This window comes from Haemaphysalis longicornis, unplaced genomic scaffold, assembly GCF_048455015.1.
Source record: "Haemaphysalis longicornis isolate Haplotype H1 unplaced genomic scaffold, Haemaphysalis longicornis Haplotype H1 scaffold_1, whole genome shotgun sequence".
Taxonomy (NCBI): domain Eukaryota; kingdom Metazoa; phylum Arthropoda; class Arachnida; order Ixodida; family Ixodidae; genus Haemaphysalis; species Haemaphysalis longicornis.
In genome coordinates, this window is record NW_027526203.1 from 370,260,248 (window position 1) to 370,279,281 (window position 19,034).

Genomic DNA, 19,034 nt, shown 5'->3' on the forward strand with positions numbered 1-19,034 from the left:
AGTGCGCCAGGGGTTAGGGTTGGCGGACGTTGTGACTCGAAGGGGAGGACGTGCTGGGGCCGGGGTAGAGCCCACCAAAGGGGGGCCGGTGTAACGAGGTCTTGCGATGACTCCATCATAAGCAATAGGCGTTGACAAAGGGTATGGCCCAGAGAAACCTGGGTGGCGTGGTGCACATGCAACGTCGGCATAAGAAAGGGGCGCCGTCACAGTTGTCTGCTGACAGGTCGAAGGAAGAGCCTCAGCGACTTGTTCCCGAATAATCTGATGAAGCGGTGAAGCCGCGCCAGGCATTTGAGTACACGAAGTCGGTAGTGTACACGAGAGAAGAGAAAGTTGCCGGGCTACCTCTTCGCGCACGGGGTCCTTAATCCTCTCTTGTACTGAAGGGTCGTCGAAGGACAGCGCTGAAAGGGATGCGTCGGTTGCAGCTGGGCGGTGGCGAGCGTAGACGCGCTGCTTTCGCAGCTCGTCGTAGCTTTGACATAAGCTGACGACTTCACCGATGTTTTGTGGGTTTTTGCTCAGCAACATCTGGAAAGCGCCTTCTTCAATGCCCTTCATGATATGTCTGATCTTCTCGCTTTCGGGCATTGCGTCATTGACGCGCCTGCACAAATCGACAATATCCTCGATGTAGCTGGTGAAGGTTTCGCCAGCCTGTTGTGCCCGTTCACCTAAGCGCTGCTGTGCGAGAAGTTTGCGCAAGGCTGGTCGGCCAAAGACTTCCATAAAATCGGTCTTGAATGCCTCCCACGTGCTCATCTTGGCATCGTTGTTGTTAAACCACCATTCGGCGACTTCGCGAAAGCAGAAACCGACGTTATATCGCTTCATCGCGTCATCCCACCGATTGTACGTGCTTACCCTTTAGTAAGAGGTAAGCCAGTCTTCGGCATCCTGGTCGCCGGTGCCTTTGAAGATTGCAGGATCACGCTGTCGAATCGCCCCGGAACAAACGATCGCCGGTGGCGAAGGCGGTGGTGCGGTTCTGCTGTCAGCAGGCATGGCGGGAGCAGAGAGGGCTGGTAGTGTCCGGTTTCGCAGTTCCAGGCTTGCGGATCGAGGGGTGTTTACCGCGAAGGTGCCAAGCTGGGGTCAGGATGGGGTGAACCCGCACACTCCACCAAATGAAATGGTGTTTATTGGGAGGGCAGATAGGGGTACGACGATGAGCTGGGCCAAACCAAGCGGTCGTTTCAGCCGGTCGGAACAGGGCGAGCGCGAGACAAGCGGGGGCGATAGGACGTGACCCAAAACTGAACCATGATAGTGCCCTGACCCTGGTGCATGCCCACAGACGGAAGATTGTCCGTTGCACCGTCCTCGCACTGACGCATACCACCAAACAGGAGATTGTCTGTTGCATTGACTCGGTGACTATCTTCTGTACAATATATATATATAAATATATATATATATATATATATATATATATATATATATATATATATATATATATATATATATATATATATATATATATATATATATATATATATATATATATATATATATATATATATATATATAGTATTTACTGGATTCTAAGCACCCCCTCTTTTCCAAGATCGCGATTCCCAAAGTGAGGAGGATGCTATAGATTCGAAAAAACATAAATTACCCTCCCCCACACACTTTTTTGCGGCGGTATCTCGATGAGACGGGCCGAGGCATAACGTTTACTTTGGTAAACATTCAAGAGAAAAATTTGTACAGACCGTCAACCCACTGCTTACGTCTGATACTCAGTCACCCTCACTATCACTCGGGTCCGTTGCACCGTTTGAGCCGCCGCTCTCCGTATCCCACAGCAGGTCTTCTGTTCCGTCGAAGTTATTTCTAATTTAACACTTCATGAATGATCTGGTAACAACATCAACTTGGCCCGCTACCCCGTGTCCTAAATTCTCCTTGCCATTGTTGCTTAGAAGAAGGGGTAATAAGATTCGCAGGCAAACTTTCTTTCTAAATTTTTTTTCCGAAAGTAAAAAAGGGTGCTTATAATCGAGGGATGCTTAGAATCGTACAAATACGGTACATGCACACATACATACATACATACATACATACATACATACATACATACATACATACATGCATGCATACATACATACATACATACATACATACCCGCCGCGGTGGCTCAGTGGCTAAGGCGTTGCGCTGCTGAGCACGAAGTCGCGGGTTCGATTCCCGGCCGCGGCGGCCGCTTTTCTGATGGAGGCGAAAAGCAAAAACGCCCGTGTGCACGAGATTTCGGCGCATGCATGCATGCATACATGCATGCATACATACATACATACATACATACATACATACATACATACATACATACATACATACATACATACATACATACATACATACATACATACATACATACATACATACATATATAGGTATATAGGTATATACTTTCTCGCTTACTTACTCACACGCACGCAAGAGGAGGTCTCATCCCGAGGAAGGCGGCGACAGGAAGGAGGGAGCTGCGGCGGCACAGCCCCGACCTCGCTCCAATAAGACCAGCAAGCGGCACGAACGGGTATAGTTCATCTTTATTCCGGTTAATTTGGTGTTTCTTGAAAAGGAGCGTATACATCTGGTAAACACATCTCAAGGTCAACAACGTTCGCTTCTTAAACAGCGTGGTGGCTACAGCGATTTGTAGCTCAAGCAGTAACTTCGTATACATCGAAAGGTATACTGAACAGCAAGACACTCCAGAGACAAGGAAATGCTTCGAGGCAGGCACAAAAGAGACTGAAATTTCAAGCTAAACGAACGTGAACAGATTGCACATACAGTACATGACAACAGAACAGCATATAGTAACCTAACTCATAGTGCGCACAATACTCGACGGAAAAGAAAGATCGACGAACATGCGGTTTTCTTTTCTCAACGAAATGGTTCCAGAGACACCGCACATGTGCATTACATCTACTAAGTTCGGCCGGTCATGAACGTGTCCGTCACGTCACAGAGTGCTCGAATCACGCTTTTGTGGGAAAAGAGCATCAAAACGGCATTGTCGGCGAAAAATTTGTTGATGTACGTTGTAGCATTATCTGGCATCGCGCCTCGAGTGCAGTAACTGCGCAGTCCGTCGAGTTCATTTTCTTAGCCTTCGATACCCGCAGGTATTTTTCACGAGTGCACTCCTGAAATTTTAGTTTTCTGGAAGTTTTATCGGGCGTTTCGGAACAGCCGCGGAGATTACCGCTGTAATTTGTTCAGTTAAGGTAACGCTTCGCATGAGGTCATTTAAGTCGTGTCCGGCGTCTGCCGTTATGGCACACCAAGCCATGCTTTCACGTCGTCCGTCGTGGACCAAATGAAGTGATCTCAACTATTGCTTTATTCATGGCAATGTCTTGTAATAATAATAAAAAAGCATTTGTATGCCATGTGTATTTTTTGTGTTGCAAGTGTTATGAAGACATTCATTGTTGAAAAAAAAATCGAATATAAACCTTTGCTTGAGGTGTTATTCTCAAAGATTATGTATGCTATTCCTGGTAAATGCTAAAAATATAATACTGCAATACATGCGCGCAGTAACATTGTTGGTGTGGAGAATAAAAACGAACACGTAAAACGAAGGGAAATATAATATCCATAAGTCCCGACAGCGGTATTGTTGGCGCAATAACTTTCGAACCGAGCGTCAGAGCACAACACACCGTCAGCTCGATCCAACGGACCCGGCGGCCTGACTCAGGCGACCCCCATGCTGGGGACGGTCATCAGGAACGAAGAGTGCAGGGGCGCGCCACCGCGTTTTCCGAGCGCTTCTTCGACGTTTTAAACAAAAACTGTCTGCTGATGCAACCGGGATATCGGTTTTCTAGAATATCGCTAATCTTGGTACACTGTTTGATTTATTCGTAATTGCTCGCTGGTGATACATGTGGCCGCCGATGCATAGCGCCTTTCCCAATAAGGGTTATACATCTAACACTGAAACCCACTTTCTCAAATTCATGAGAACGGGTGGATGCATGGTTCGGAGACAATATCTACTGATTATAATAGCGACATGAACTGGAGGTTCGGGTTGTCCAGAGTTATCTGGGGTGATCTGGAAAAGGACGTGCTTACACTTTCAAATCGGCCAGTACGCCGGGGTTTTCGGGGTCGTCTAACGCTACCGCTTTAAAAGGGGCGCCGATTAATCTTAGCCAGCACGCAACGTGTCCGCAGGGGGGGCGCTCCCTTTTCCCTCCCACGCTCTGCACCAGCAGTCTTCGCCCGGCCTCGTCCTGCTACTTCGGACGGGTCGGACAGCCCCGTCTGGCCAGCTGTCCACGTTTAAGCAAGAGCGTTCCTCATTCTGCCTCGACCAAGCCGTGGATCGAGCGCGTCCTGTACCACGCGCCCTCGAGCCGAGTCCCCCTCGTCTGTGCCACACTCGAGGCCGTACGCATGGATGGAAAGGTTCGGGGTCCAGTAGTGAAGATGAGAAGGAAAATAGCGGTTCAGAGAGACTATCGGTTGTAAAGTATATAGATGCAAAGTGGAAACGTGGGGCTGTCACGTAGCGGCGGCCGCCTATTTGCCGTCCTCGTCGGCAGAGTGCTTGGCCAGCGCCAGCAGCACCATGGTCAGCTCCTTCTTGCTGATCTTGCCGTCCTTGTTGAAGTCGCAGCCCCGCAGTATGGCCTCCTGGAACTCCTCCAGGTCCTGCGCGTCGTAGTCCTGCGTGCGGCCAAGAAAAGCGTGGTTAGCCGCAGTGCAGGCCACGCTTCACCTTCTGCTTCGGCCTCTATCCACCTAGGTGCAGGATGTCATCCAAATCTTTTAACAAAATGTCTGAATGTGTAGTTACAAAAAAAAAGTGTAATGACTAGAACTTGAAAGCGTCCAAGTTCGGCTCTCCGCAAGAAATACACGCAGGCATCTCAAAAGGACGCCGCAGACGGAGCAGACCGTAATACCGGCAGGTGTTGCCAAGCACAGACTATTCAATCTCTCTGAATTTGTTCTTTTTAAAATTTTGATTGGTTAAATTATGGAAAGAAATATTTTAAAAGCAATCTCCCGTTAACGCGTGTGCGACACGTGGGCCATCATCATCATCGAACACGGCTTGCTGACGTCGCCTTACTAGCGTTCGAACAGCGGCTCGAGCTTGCCCCCCCCGGCATTCCTTGCTTTGCGCCTGGTTCGCCCTGCGCGGAACTCTGACTGGCGGCCTGCTGGGAATGGCATCGTGCGACGCGCCAGAGGTGCCCGGCGGACACCCAGCTATAAGAAAGCCGACGGACATACACAAGGGAGTGCGAGTTGCGGTCCGCTTGACGAGCTACAGCAACGCAGTTAATCTCTTCCTGCGGTGCGAGATGTCAGGAGTGCCCAATACCGATCCTGGCAGGGATGACTTTCCCATCTCCTCGGGCAACAGCCACGTCCACGGGGCGTTCATCGGCATGTCATGCTTGGTGTGCCAGGACAGCAGCACGAAGCTGGCACTTCGAGCACAAGTGACGGACGTGTACAGGGATCCCAGTGGCAAGCCGCTGAAGGTTGCTGTTCTATACGTCGACAGCGGCCGAATCGACGTCGTAGAATCGGATTGCTTGTACAGCATCGATGCGGAAGCAGCGACCGGGCCACAGAAGGCGATCCCATGTTGCATCCGAGGTGTAACGCCAACAGACGCGAGCTCACGTTACGACCTGAAGCAGCTGTGGAAACAGGGCACATGCTTCGAAGCTGTCTTCCATTCCGGGTCCGATGCAGGGGTCTATGAGGTCGACCTGTACGCCATGTGCCGCGAAGAGAAGGCGAAGCTCAAGACGGTCGACGTGGCAAGATTCTTGGTCCAAAGCGGCGTCGCAAAGCTCGCGAACAATCTCTCCGAGATGCCGAAAGCGGCTGAAAGCTCTGCCCAAGGTGTCGTCGGTGTGGGCCTTAATGGCGGCGAAGGCACCCAGGATAGCACTCCTGAACTGCCGTCGTTTTCTCTCCGACTCTCGAGCTTCGAGACGGAAGGCGACATTCAGATTTCGCGCCGAGCTGAGTCCCCTGCCGTGCCCGGGGAGAATTCGTTGAAAATTTTTGTCACTTCTGTGCACTCACCGGATCAATTTTATGGGCAGGATGTTTCCACAGTCGAAGAGCGCTCACTAGTGGAGTGCCTTTTACTACAAAGTACGCAGAAATTATTCTCGGAAGCCGAAGTCAGAACGGGCGCCTTCTACATTCAGCGAGAGCGGCCTGAGCTGTCTGGTGCTAGAGTCCGGGTCGAAGATGTCCAGGGGTCCGGGGTGTGCCGTCATGCAGCCACTGCACCAACACAGGATCCTCCAGGGTAACAGCGTCCAAGGTCGACGTCGCCAGAAGAGACCACGGAATTTGCAAATTTTAAACCGCCCAGGGCTTCTGTAGGCAGGGAGATCGCTGCACTTACAGTCACGTTTCTAGTTGCACAGGTCGCCCAAGCGAACGAGTGATAGACCCTGTGAGGCCCCTGAGGCTACCTGGAGTGGGAAGCAGTGTGCTGGGCCAAGTGTCAGCAGTTCTAAGCCACAGCTGCTTCTACCTGGTGTTTCCTTACGGCCGGAGGTCGATCGAGCGGCTCAGGACGGAAGGCATGGGCAGCAACTCTGGAGGAACGTTGGAGACTCTGACGGAGGATTTGCAGGAGGCTTGCAGCTACGAAGAGGTCTTCCGAGAGGACCGGAACGTGGTGAAGGCCCTAGGAGAGCTGGTTGCTGCCAAATGCAACCTGAATCGGTGCTGGTACCGGGCACGGGTGGTGTCGCTGGAAGGAGGGGACATGCTCAAAGTTTTCTACATGAACTTTGGTTATTGCGAGTCTGTGTCTGTGAATCAGGTCAGGCCTCTTGAGGAGCGGTTTACGCAGCTGCCCCAGCAGGCGCTCCAAGCCTGTCTTGTTACGGACCAGTTCAGCAACCGGCTTGGCAATGAGCCCATCTGGGACACGCACTACAGCGAAGCCTTCACCAAGTGCGTCTACGGAAAGGACCTCGTGGTCAAGATCGTGTGTGTCGCGCAGGGGCTGCTGCACGTGCGGTTTTTTTTCATGGAGGACGGTGTGCCGCAGCTCCGCAGCGTCTGCAGCTGCCTGAGAGAAGCCCGCATTAACAAGCAGAAGTGAGGGCCTTTTCCTGCGTCTTAGACCTGTGCGAAGACTGAGGCTGCTTGATTTGCCGGTAATAAATTTAGCGCTTTCCGATAACTTCACCGACGTTTTATTAATGCATGCCCATGAAAATGTACATCTTTCTCCTTTTCCCAGCAAACGGTGTAAAATGAAAACGAATACGGTGAACGAGAAATGCTAGCCAGTGTCCACTAAGAGCGAATGGTGGGCACTGTGGCGAAAATATGACGTACTGAGCAGACAGCCAAGGATTCTATTAGATCTTCAGACCAACATCTACCAATACTTGCAGCGGCAGTCCCTCTCCGGTGGAGAAACTAAAGAATTCCAAAATCTCAGTTTCTTGTTAACGAAAATGTCAAATTCCTCCACGTACAAAGAAAAAACACACTTAAAGGGACTGACAACCGATTTTTGTGGAGTGAATGTCGCCTAGCTCATATGAAAGCCATCATTTTATCTACTGGGATAACCGCAAGGAATTAAAAAAAAAACAGGCGGAAATAATTTTATATATGCACTAAAACTTCTGAAGTCGGAAAGGTGGCGCCATGTGGCGTCTAAACGTAACACTACGTTACGTGTCCAAACAATTCCATCCAACTTTGAGAGCACAGCGGATGCACTTTACCTACTTAGAGCTCGGAATTCTACACCCGCCTCAATGTGGAAAGGAAGTCGCAGCTACGAGCGGCTCTATGTGTGCAGGGTTCAGACATTCCTCGGCATTGGCCCACGAAATGGCATGCTATCATTCGCAGGATTAGAACCATACCTCGGCAAAGTTGGCTCGGCTCACTCAAACTCACAATTTTATAGATGGTAGGGGTGGTGGTGGCGGTTCTTGTGTGGGATCAGGCGGTTTTAGCCTGGCTGGATATGCCGGCTCCGCACAAGCTCCTCCTGATAAGTCAATGTTAGGGTCCTTTTACCACGAGTTTACCAGTTCCGTCTCCTGAAGGTAGCTTAGAAGAAGGCGCGACAGGTCTCTGCGCAGCATCCACTGTCCTCTTGGGAAGACGATGTGGTCCAAAGTGTTGTGTGGGGCTGCCAACTTTCTAATCGCTGAGAGCATTGCAGTATGCTCGACATCATGCTGTGGGCAACAGATTACATAGTAGTGTACACCCCCTATCACTGCACAGGACGAACACAGAGGCGATCGTACGAAGCCCACCTTGAATAGCCATGCTGTGGTCTTCGCTGAGCCCGTTCGAATGCGGTACGGCAATGTTGCCTCCGATCTCGTAAGTCCCTTTGTGACGCAAGGCTGATGATAGGGATCTCCCAAGGGCTTGAAATGTTCGACGACTGTTCGCCTGAAGAGGTTCCAGTGATCGGCGGAAACTTTAATGGATTCCATCCAATGTTGGCGTCAAGGGCAACGAGACCACATGGCACGGAATGCGCTGCAGTTCGCACAAATTGTTAGAACTCCGCACTGTGTAAGGTTTCAGGGGCACTGGAACATTAGGCGTGCATCAGGTGTGCCGCCTCCGCTTTGTAGCCACGTTTTCGTCGCGCTGGCGTGCCGCAACTTGGGCGACGGCAAATCACTTGCTGAGCAATAGGGGCCGCGGGGTCCTGCGGGGCGCGGTTATACGGTGCCACTTCTTGCGGTGACCTATATCAAGTAAGCAACGGAGGGATGGAACAAAGTTGTCTAGATAGAGATCTAATCGCACATTTTTTCCCTCCCTGCGCCCTAATGTTTTATTCATTGCAAACAATGGCCAGTCCGCACTGCACCGTATTGGGCGATCCCATGGATATAGTTGCGAAGAACTCCTGCAAACCACATCTCGCAAATGCTCCGACCTTTTAATGCGTAGCATTCTTTGCCGAGAACCCCCACAGCCAGGAGCGTGTAACTCCCTGCATTTCTAGAAAAATGCAGATATCTGCACGACGTCATCTTAGACCACGGTGCTCCTCGCCAGCTCCTGACAGACCGCGGACGATACTTCCTTTCCCGAGTAGTCGACGACATCCTCCGCTCATGCGCAACCGTTCACAAGGGTACCGCCTACCACCCTCAAACCAACGGCCTCACAGAGCGCCTTAACCGGACTTTAACAGATATGCTTTCGATGTACGTTTCTGACGACCATGGTCTGTGACATTGCCTTGCCTTACATAACGTTTGCCTACAATTCGTCGCACCTTGATACTGCCGGATTCTCTCCCTTCTACCACATATTCGGACGAGAGCCGACGATACCACTGGACACTTTATTTGAACACCCAATGCCACCTTCCGTACATGCACAAGACGCCATCGCCCGCGCTGACTTTGCCCGCAACATTGCTCGCGTCAGGCTCGCTTCGTCCCAGCCCTCTCAAAAGGATCGCTACGACTGCCGCCACAGCACCCGCCACTTTGCACCTGGATCCCTGGTGCTGCTCTGGTGTCCTGCACGCCGCGTAGGGCGTTCGGAAAAGCTTCTAGCCAGGTACTACGGCCCCTAATGTGTCGTACGCCAAGTGACTGAGGTCAATTACGAAATCGCCCCGCTGGTTCCGTCAGACTCACCCCGCTCTCCACAAACAGACGTCGTCCATGCCGCGCGTCTTACGCCATACCGCTCGCAACCTACAGCTTTACCCTGACAAGCACCGAGACGGCGCTCCTACCACCGGGGGGCTGTGTTACGGGGCATTAATTAAATTCCCCGCAAAGAGGACGGTATACATGTACTGTGCTAGCCGGGATCATCATCAAGAAAGGAGATGAAGAGGACGCTGACGATGAAGCGCGTTCCTTCCCTGGCTTGCGCGGTGCTCCCTTCCACCGTGGTTCGTAATAACTAGCCTCTTAATGAGTATCGTAAATACACCATTGTAAATACAGCTTTACCTCATGTCAATATTGCCCAAGCACGTTCGCAACGCCGTTATTTGCCTGGCACTTTTTTTTTCATTTTTAAAGGGGTGCCTTCAACATTAATACGAAGACTTACTTTTTTGACGAGTTCAAGGAGGTCCTTTAGAAATCCCTTGAGTTCTTCGTTCTCAATCGTTCCGTTCTTGTCCTGCGTTAAAAGTAAAATTCGCCGTACGTTAGATTAAATTGTGTACTTATCGCATCATTGTTCACTGAACCCGCTTCCCGCTGGTAGCTTAAACTTGGACAGAAGGCAACACTGACAATTTGAATAAAACCATGGCTAAGAGAACTCCGGCTTAGTTGGTGCGCTCGTTCTCAGCTTAAAAGTTTATAACTCTAGCCTAAACTGCTTCTGCATAGAACCAATATTAGACGTTTCACTCTGTTTTTTAGAAGCCTGTTTCCTGTAGGTAGAAGCGTCGACAAAATTCAAGTAATTTTGCTGGAACCAAGCCCGCATAAATCGCATTGGATATCTTTAACAAGGCAGTGATAAGTGCTAGGAAAAGTCGAAGTTCGGCTTGCGTCTTTTTTTTATTCTTATTATAACTGCGGACGTGTTAATAGAGTGATTGTATGGACAGGTCTCGATCATTCTCGACCGTGGCGCTCTCCGCGCTTGGCTCTGAGGAGTCAGAAATGCAATTACAGGGGAAAGGCGCTCACAACGGCTTTGTCACAAAAGGGTTAGGTCCCTAAAAAATCTGGTCGCATGCTGTGTCCTTAAAATGTATTGCTCCAAATTCTGGACAGGAAGATAACTGGAAGAAGAAAAAATGGTTGCGGCTTAGCTCAGCTAACCTTGGATATGCAAAGCAAAAGCTTGGCTTAGTCTGCTTGAGTCTTGGTTTCCCTCGGTTAACCTTTGATGTAGCTGCATTGCCGACCACGCCTCAAGGTCGTTCGGTCCCGCGCGACGCTCACAGAAGGAGGCCCGGCCTCACTTTTAGGTGCGGAGTACCTTAGGACCGCCCAATGTCCGTCCGCGTCCGTGCGCATAGCATTTACAATCGCAAAAAATCCCACAGGCACCGGTAGGATTCGAGCCCGTGTCTAGTAGATCAAACAGAGTTAGTGTCAGTCGTCTTACCCATTGGGCTACGACCCTGAGTTAGTCAGTACCCGAGAGTCAAACGGCTTACTCCCTCGCCTGTAACGGTGCGGAGTACCTTAGGAACTCCCAATGTCCGTCCGCGTCCATCCGTGCGCACGCCACCATCAAGCGAAAATCAAGCGAAATTCGATTTGAGGCGTGAGTTGCAGTTTCATTTAGGGAATAATCAAGGTGCAACTCACGGCTCAAATCGAATGACGGTCGGGGCGCAAATCGGATGTCACTCGGGGCGCAACTTGGACGTCACTTCGAGTCCCCGTACTCCGCACCCTCGCCATCATCCACGGAGTGCACTCCGTGGATGATGGCGAGGGTGCGGAGTACGGGGACTGCCATTAGAGATGCTGCCATTTTACTCTCGGCGAACGCGGCGTTCCTGTTTCACGGTGAACGCGGCGCAAGATGAGTCGCATATCCCGAGACGACCCAGCGGCGCATGCGTGGGAGGCGGCGGTCTTGGTCGGCTGCCGGTCAGCTGAGCGGCCGCTCCCGTAGCGGCCGCCGCTGCTAAGTCGCAAAACGCCTTAACGGAGTACTGACACGAAATTTTTATGTTACGTTTTTTTCGTTGCTATGCGTGCCTACCAGCCCACTAATCATAGAATGACAGATTAGGCGGTCGAGCGCAGCGTAAACATTCATTTACGGCGTCGTTTATTCGTGCCAGTTTCGGTTTCGACAAAAAAACGCCGACCGGCCGCCATGACAGGATGTATCACATGGCGTCACCATTCTTGCCGTATCGCTGCCTCTCTGGAAGCGCGCGCGAGCGAGCGCACGCGCGCGCCCAGACCGGCCGAGGTCTTCGCCGTCCCCACAGGCCCTGGCAGCATGACGTTAGTCCTAAAACCATGACGTGTACACACGCCCGAGCAGCGCGCGCCAACCACAGCCAGCGCGTCGGCGTCGTCACGGGAGCCCCGACGTCGACAGTTTGGGGCACGTAGCAGATGATGCCACGTCGACCCGCTCTGGCCTTTCTCGTGCGGGCGAAGATTAAAATGGATTTTAAATATGTTTCGCTGAACGGTTGCTGTTGAAACTTGCTGGGAGATATCTCCTGATAAAAAGGAAGCGTTTTACATAGTTATCTCAGCTTTGAAATTTCGTGTCAGTACTCCTTTAAAACGGGGCCTTGCGCGCAGCGCCGACAGCGGGGCGGTGCGCTGCGAGGGGGGTGTTGCCGGGGGTGTGTATCCGGTCAAAAGGTTAACTTGCGCATCCCCCGCGAAACCACTGGACGAAAGTAGCAAAGCTTTGCCTTAAAAAAGCAGGCGTGTTAGTTCAGACAAGACGTGCAGGTAGCTCAGCATTTCGTGATGTGCTGACGAAAGAAGCCGCACTCGTTCACTAGCCCCATTATTGTGTGAACAATAATACAACGAGAAATGCGCGAGTTAAAGCGCTCTGGAACGAGACAGGCCAAGGCTGGAAAGCAATTTATGACGTAGTTGGTCACTTGTCAAGGCGTACACCGAGTAGCACTTACCCGATCGTAGAGTGCGAAAACTCGCTCTATGTCCTCCCTTGTTAACTTGCTTGCGCCCTGTGAAAAGAGTTATAGAGGGACGTCATTTAGCAAAGCGCTTGCTCGAGCAGGCTGTGCCGCGGGGATATATGCAGCCCGATATTTAGATATATATGTTGACTATTTTGCCGCTTCTGACTTGAGTTACGGTGTAGCAGCTGGATGCGTCAGATGGCACGCTGTCTTTTTTCGTTTAACATTTCGTTTTACTTCTTAACTTTTTTCCTCAAGCGAGAGTGCTGCTCCGGTAATAGATGCCGGTCTCGCTTTTACAAAAATTACCTAGATTCATGTCAACTGTAAGTGACTTCACGTCATACACGTCGGACTTTTACACACTCATTATGCCCGCATTGCGAACTTCCGTGTGCGAATTCTGCGAAAGCTACGCGAGTTTCGATGAACTGCGCACAGAGGACGCGTCATGTCGATCTGTCGGCCCCCAATCGGAGGAACGAAACAAGCCAATTCAGCAAATTTAAAACGATGTCACGGAAATAGTTAAAGTGCGCCACAAAGACTAACTGGGAAGACGACAGTACCAACGACTTGCGCGTGCAAAGCTCCTTGAAAACTTTACAAATCTTTGATTTAGTTTCACGCTGAAGAAAAAAAAAACCCAGAAAAAGAAAGACGTCTTTTTACTTTTTTTAAATGCAACCGAGGCAACTTTGGCACGCATTCGCGGTCACGACGCACACATCACTTGTGCTGCAAAATGCACCGAACGAGCCTATATATGTCCAACTTCGGCTGTAATCAGCGGTATCTTGCAAGTCGTGAGACGGTTGGCGTCTCATGAGGCGTCACTCGTACGCAGCCCTCGAAGTGAAAGCGTCGGCGTGGTGCATGCAAGGCCAAGCGTGCGTTCAGGCGGTGCATCCGATCGCATTGCGTTGTGCCTGGGAGAGTGGCGTGCTGCGTTTAAGCCCTCCTTTGGCCACTCGACGTTTAGATCACTCGCCCGTTCAGGTTCACTCAGCGCCAGTGCAGAGTATGTGCTCTGAGGAGCGGACCACCTGTTTCGAGTTCTGTGTCACTGGGACAACTTTTTCAGTGTTTAGGATGTAACAAGTATTTTACTATAGAATACATCGATGTATCGAAACGATGAGAAATTGTTGATGCCCGAGGAAAGTTTAACAAGAATTGACAATAAAAGTTATGACATGTCCCACATCAGCCTAGTCAGTGGACTCTGCTTTCTTACTCGGACCTTCAGCACACGGAGGCGAGTTTTGTTATCATATGTTTACTATTATGATCAAGACAGACTTGAAGGCTAAAAAAGCAAAAGTAAAGAGCTGCAGGCTAGACGAACATAACATTCCTTGTTCATTATGTTTGGCGAGCGTATACAAAATTCTAGGAAACATCGTAAACCGTCCTTAGGTTTACGCACGTAATTTTTTTTTTTCACAGAAGACGAGGTTTCACAGAAACGGACGATCAGGACGTCCTGTTCGTCCGTTCTATACTGTTCGTTCGTCCTTGTGAACGTATGCTGTTCCGTAAGAATCAAGCCTGTAGACCTAATATGTCGTACCAACTAGCTTAAGTCAGAGCCTTGCCGGCGAAGAAGCCGGATGGGTGCTGCAGCGTCGTCGTATTAGGAGCCATTGTGGGCATGATCAATATCAGGCCCTCCAACACAAGTTAGGCTGAAATAAAGACTATTTAGGATAGTTTATGAGCTCTCTGGGTCTCAGGCATGTTCCTATTTTTGCGAAATTACCACGTGCGTCAAGAATCGACCAACTTTTCATGATACACATCCTCGCGGGTATGGTCCATGGCAGTTGTGGCTTGCTATACAGTCACTTCTAGTTTAGTGCGAGCACTGAAGACCTACATACCCTCGTGAGTGTCAAGCATAACGAGAGGCCGCCTGCGAGTTGCTCAATGATGAGTTGCCGAAACATAGGCATAGTCATGGCGGCTATAAGGTACATGGAATAGGCCGACACAGGTGCAACAACGCGTGCGTGTGCGCTGTTTGAGAAGAGGACGATGCATATTTCAGTTTACGATGGTGATATTCAAACTAAATGGTACCTAAGACTAGAAAACTTTCAAAATAATAAAAAAAGAGATTGGTTCAAACATTACAGGTATATTATCATGCACTTGAGACTGTCCGAATCATTACGCTATAAGAAGTTGTCACAAATAGCCACCCATAATTACGAATTTTTCTACAGGATGAGTAACATGTGAACGGTGTATGACGTGCTAAGAAATAAACTTTGCGCTCCCAGTAAGATTACTTTTACCTTGACCGTACGAATAAAATTGGAGTACTCGATCTGCAGCGCGTGGCTGTTGGGATTGGTTGCGGTTTGGCATAATATCACCTCACGAGGTGATCTGATGTGATAACGTCTTGTTATAACTGCAGGGTCTTGTGAACGCTCACAAACTCCTACCGGCCTGCCTGTATAGAGTCTCACAGCTTGCTTAGCCTGGCAGCAGGGCACCGTGCACGGTATACGCTGTCCTGCCCCCGTGTGCTTGTCTGCATGGAAGTACCTGAACTTCTAAACACATCGCACTTTTTGTCGTAATCCCACTGCGTTGTTCGCGGTTTTGACGTGCGTAGTATTTGAAAGACGGTCCCCAAGTGGTGCCCTCGCGGCTTCATAAGTTCTGTGAATAAAACGTGCGAACGAATGCGTCAACAACAACAACAACAAAGAATCGGTTATGTCGTTCGAGATTACCGGGCTGCAAAGGACGACATTAGAAAGAAAGATTTCAACGATAACTTTAGAAGGAAGTATAAAATGTTAAGGCATATGTAGTCTGGTCTAGGGCGACGAAATAGAAAATGTTCTTCAAAATTCGTTACGATCCGGGGGTCTCCTTCCATATCGATGCGAGGGAAATATCCGCCTACCCCATACCCGAGAATTTAATGATAATAAGCGGACAGCAAAATGGCTGGTCTCATGGTTTAGTGGTGCCGTTTCTCGTTAGCATACTACAAATTGGAAAGCCACAGAGGGTACCGAGAGACCATAGACGAAAGGCAGAGAGGTGAATTACGTAGAGCGATTCCAGGAAATTGTGTGTGGTAACGTGTTTACTCAATCCTTCTTTTTTTGTTATAGAGGCAAGAATAAAACGAGAAATACGCGTTGTGGTATGTAACGATCACCACAATAAGAAACTTCTTCCGGGGAATGAGCAAAGAAATATTTCGACATTTAGAAAATTGCAGTCGCCATTTGTCGCCATACTAGTCCCGCAATATAAGAGCGCAATTTTAACGTGACATCCCGTGCACTCCTTCACGCAGTGGGCACTGCAGGTTGTGGTTCCACGACCCACGTGAGAGCAGTTGTGCCGTGCTACTCCGCAGCCTTGGCGGATGCACGGCTAGCTGAGGCGTCTTAAGACTGATGGCGTTGACACCTCGTGCTTCGCACCCTTTCATCGGATTCGTTTCTTACGCCTGTGAAGTACAGAACTGGCTTGAAGCGTAAAATTTACTAAGTTCTCATTCCCAGGTCTTCGCCTAGGTATCGTTGGTGGTTTGCTCTGGCTTCGCTGATTAACGGTGTGGTCATGAAGCGTGTTGGCCCTACTATATGCAAATGTACGAGCGATGTTATGGGCCGATATTTGAGGCCGAGTGGCCGCTGGGAGGTCATCTGATATATCGATTCCGAGTTCGGCCATTTCAAATGTGTGTAACGGTGCAAAATGGGTGTTGACAGAACGTGCTTACAGCAACACGTGCCCATCGATTGGCCCCGGCTGATGCTCATTGACGGGAAGGCTACGGCGACGCTGCCGTGCGGCGCGGCTCTTGACTTGGACTGGCCACCATCGTTCGTATATGTCCCACGTTAGATGCCACGCGGGAGAGCGTTTCACTAAGTATAGTTCCTTTATATGTACATTTTGACGCAGCTTAAGACACTGGTCCGGAGGACTGGAAACGCTCCGTGGGCGTTTCCAGTCTAATCTAGCATGCGCAGAGGGATACTTCCATCTGCTGGTTGAACTAACTGTCGAACTTTTAATGTGTTAATTTGTGCGGAACGCCTTGTGCTATGTACTGTCAACAAATGCGCAGAATACGCGTACATGTTCGGTGATCGGCGCCCGCGGAACTGAGTCAGTCTGAAATCCTTTTGGCCGCTTGCAACGGTTAGTTCTGACGCGCACGAGGTGGTGCGCGCACATGAACGCGCATACGACACAACACACTTGTTTGCACAGAGCCTGGAACGAGGTGAGAGTGTGTGCGGTCGCCAAGAGCAGTTGTGGCAAGCAGCACACGGCGGCGCCGAAGCGGGCACTCTAGTCTACGTGAGGCTTTCGTGAGCACGGCACGCGTGAGGGGGCCAAGACACAGCAGCACGTACACAGACATTCGGCAGTCCACTACTGGTGGGACTACGGAGGCCACACTTGTCAGGCATGCCCACGGCACACCCGTGGTGGTACGTACCGCTGTCGCATCAGTTAGCTGTGCAGGATAACAAATGTATAGGGCAGGTCACAAAGCGTGGCAGGAGAACGCCCTGTCGGGCAAAAAAATTGAAGTCGGCTGCCAGAGAGCGCTTATAGGGAGACCACGAGCGGCCCGGGCTGTATATGCCCCGCAGGTCGACGGGCCCGCCTTTCTCGACGAGAATTTCAGGTGAGCAAACACTGCCTCGTGTGTGGTAAGCCTTGGTGAGCGTGTGCAGTCATAACCGCCCCAGGAGCTCTACAGAAACCGCGGAAAGCTAGCCCAGCGCTTGTTTATGCAAGTCTATCACAATGCATACACACTCTTTTTGCATAAACACTTCACATTTTAGGCATTATAAGCTGCGTTACGGGGGCCACTCTATACGGGCAGTGCTTCGGAGCTCATTCGAGACATAATCAAGGTAGTTGTCTCGTCCATATCATTTGAAAAAATGATAGTTCTTTCAAGCATTTTTTTACTAAGGTACCGGTGCTGAAACTACGTTACTTGGAATTAAGGTCTGCTTGCATTTTTTTTTAACAGCGTGGAAAGAGAAAGCAGAAATGGGCGATGAGACAAGGGGGAAATCCTAATGAACTCGCGTAGCTGTGGTATGCAAGCACTGAAGTTTCCGGTAAGTTACGAAATCTTAACTTACCACACTGCCAGCGCGCATGTTTGCTTTTGGTAAACGGAAAAAATGGTCCTGGAACACCTAGTCCCAAAAGCAAGGTAGGAAAAATTAAGTAACAATAATGCTCTCTTCCACCGCTAACCCTGTCTGTGCAAGATTTCTTGGATGACATGAATCATAAGTGTTTTGTGTAAAACCCGCGTTATATGTATGCAGTCTGTTTGGCATCATGGTTAGAGAGAGGCTGTTCTAGCCTTATTACAGAAAGGAGTTTTGCTAATAAATCTTCCCGCTCCACTGATACGGCTTCACCGGGCACACAAAGTGGGCGGGTTTATTAAAATAACTTTGAGGTGCAACCAGAAAAGGACTTCAAAAAATATAAGATAAAACGATGGAAGGTCCGAATACTTCTTGTGGAATGAACTCTCCGACACCGTCAGAAGACCGGGTAAAAAAGGGAGAAAAACTATGGCCGCATTTCTGTATTTGCCTGTAGCTGCTCTGTTCTCACTCTGTCAAAAAAAAAATTAATATCACTAAGACTTGCGGCTCAGCAGCCAGACAAGCTCTCAGAAAAAAAAATATTGATTGATTGTAGGGTTTAAAGCGTCGACGCAACGCAGGCGATGAGGAGCGCCGTAGTGGAGGGCTCCGAATTAATTTCGACCACCTGGGGATCTTTAACGTGCGCCGAAATCTCGTGCACACGGGCGTTTTTGCTTTTCGCCTCCATCAGGAAAGCGGCCGCTGCGGTTGGGGATCGAACCCGCGTCCTCGTGCTCAGCAGCAGTCAGAAAAATTTGCTCCTGATGCTGGAGCAGAATAAAGGACATCGAATCGAGCCGGTGTCGCTGAAGCCGCACAAATATACGTGCACTTGACTGCACGGCATACATGACTAAAAAATGCTAGCAGTCACCACTGAACTCGCGGTGTAAGCTACAGTAACCACGGCTCACACCCGAGTAGTCCTGACGCTCCCAGATACGCATGCAGAGCATTCTACCTCAGTCAATTAAGCGCCCTTTTTTTTTGCGTTAAAGTGCTTTTACAGAACTTGCTTTATGTTTACATTCAGCTCATTGGCCAGTCCCATGGCAGGGAACGTGCAATCAGAGTTTCCTGTATACGAATAGCGCCGACGAGTTTTCACGTAATGCTCTTACAGAACTTGCTGATAGTTTATGTTCAGCCTCAGCATTGTGCGTGGGTGTGTGCTTGTTTCCTCGTGAATGTGAGATGGGAGCTGCGCATGCGTGGTGTTGTGC

General features: G+C 49.9%; 1 protein-coding gene across 1 annotated transcript in view; it reads right to left on the minus strand.

The window, feature by feature from the left end:
- Positions 1-2,543: 2,543 nt before the first annotated feature.
- The window catches only part of Cbp53e (Calbindin 53E), a 289,448-nt gene continuing 272,957 nt past the window's right edge, over positions 2,544-19,034 (minus strand). Inside the window, exons 8-11 of the mRNA XM_077691776.1 lie at positions 17,124-17,141; positions 12,626-12,682; positions 10,096-10,167; positions 2,544-4,704 (exon numbers count right to left, since the gene is read on the minus strand). Of these exons, the coding sequence (XP_077547902.1) occupies positions 4,558-4,704; positions 10,096-10,167; positions 12,626-12,682; positions 17,124-17,141 (294 nt within the window). The 3' untranslated portion in view covers positions 2,544-4,557. The remainder of the gene's footprint in view (positions 4,705-10,095; positions 10,168-12,625; positions 12,683-17,123; positions 17,142-19,034) is intronic.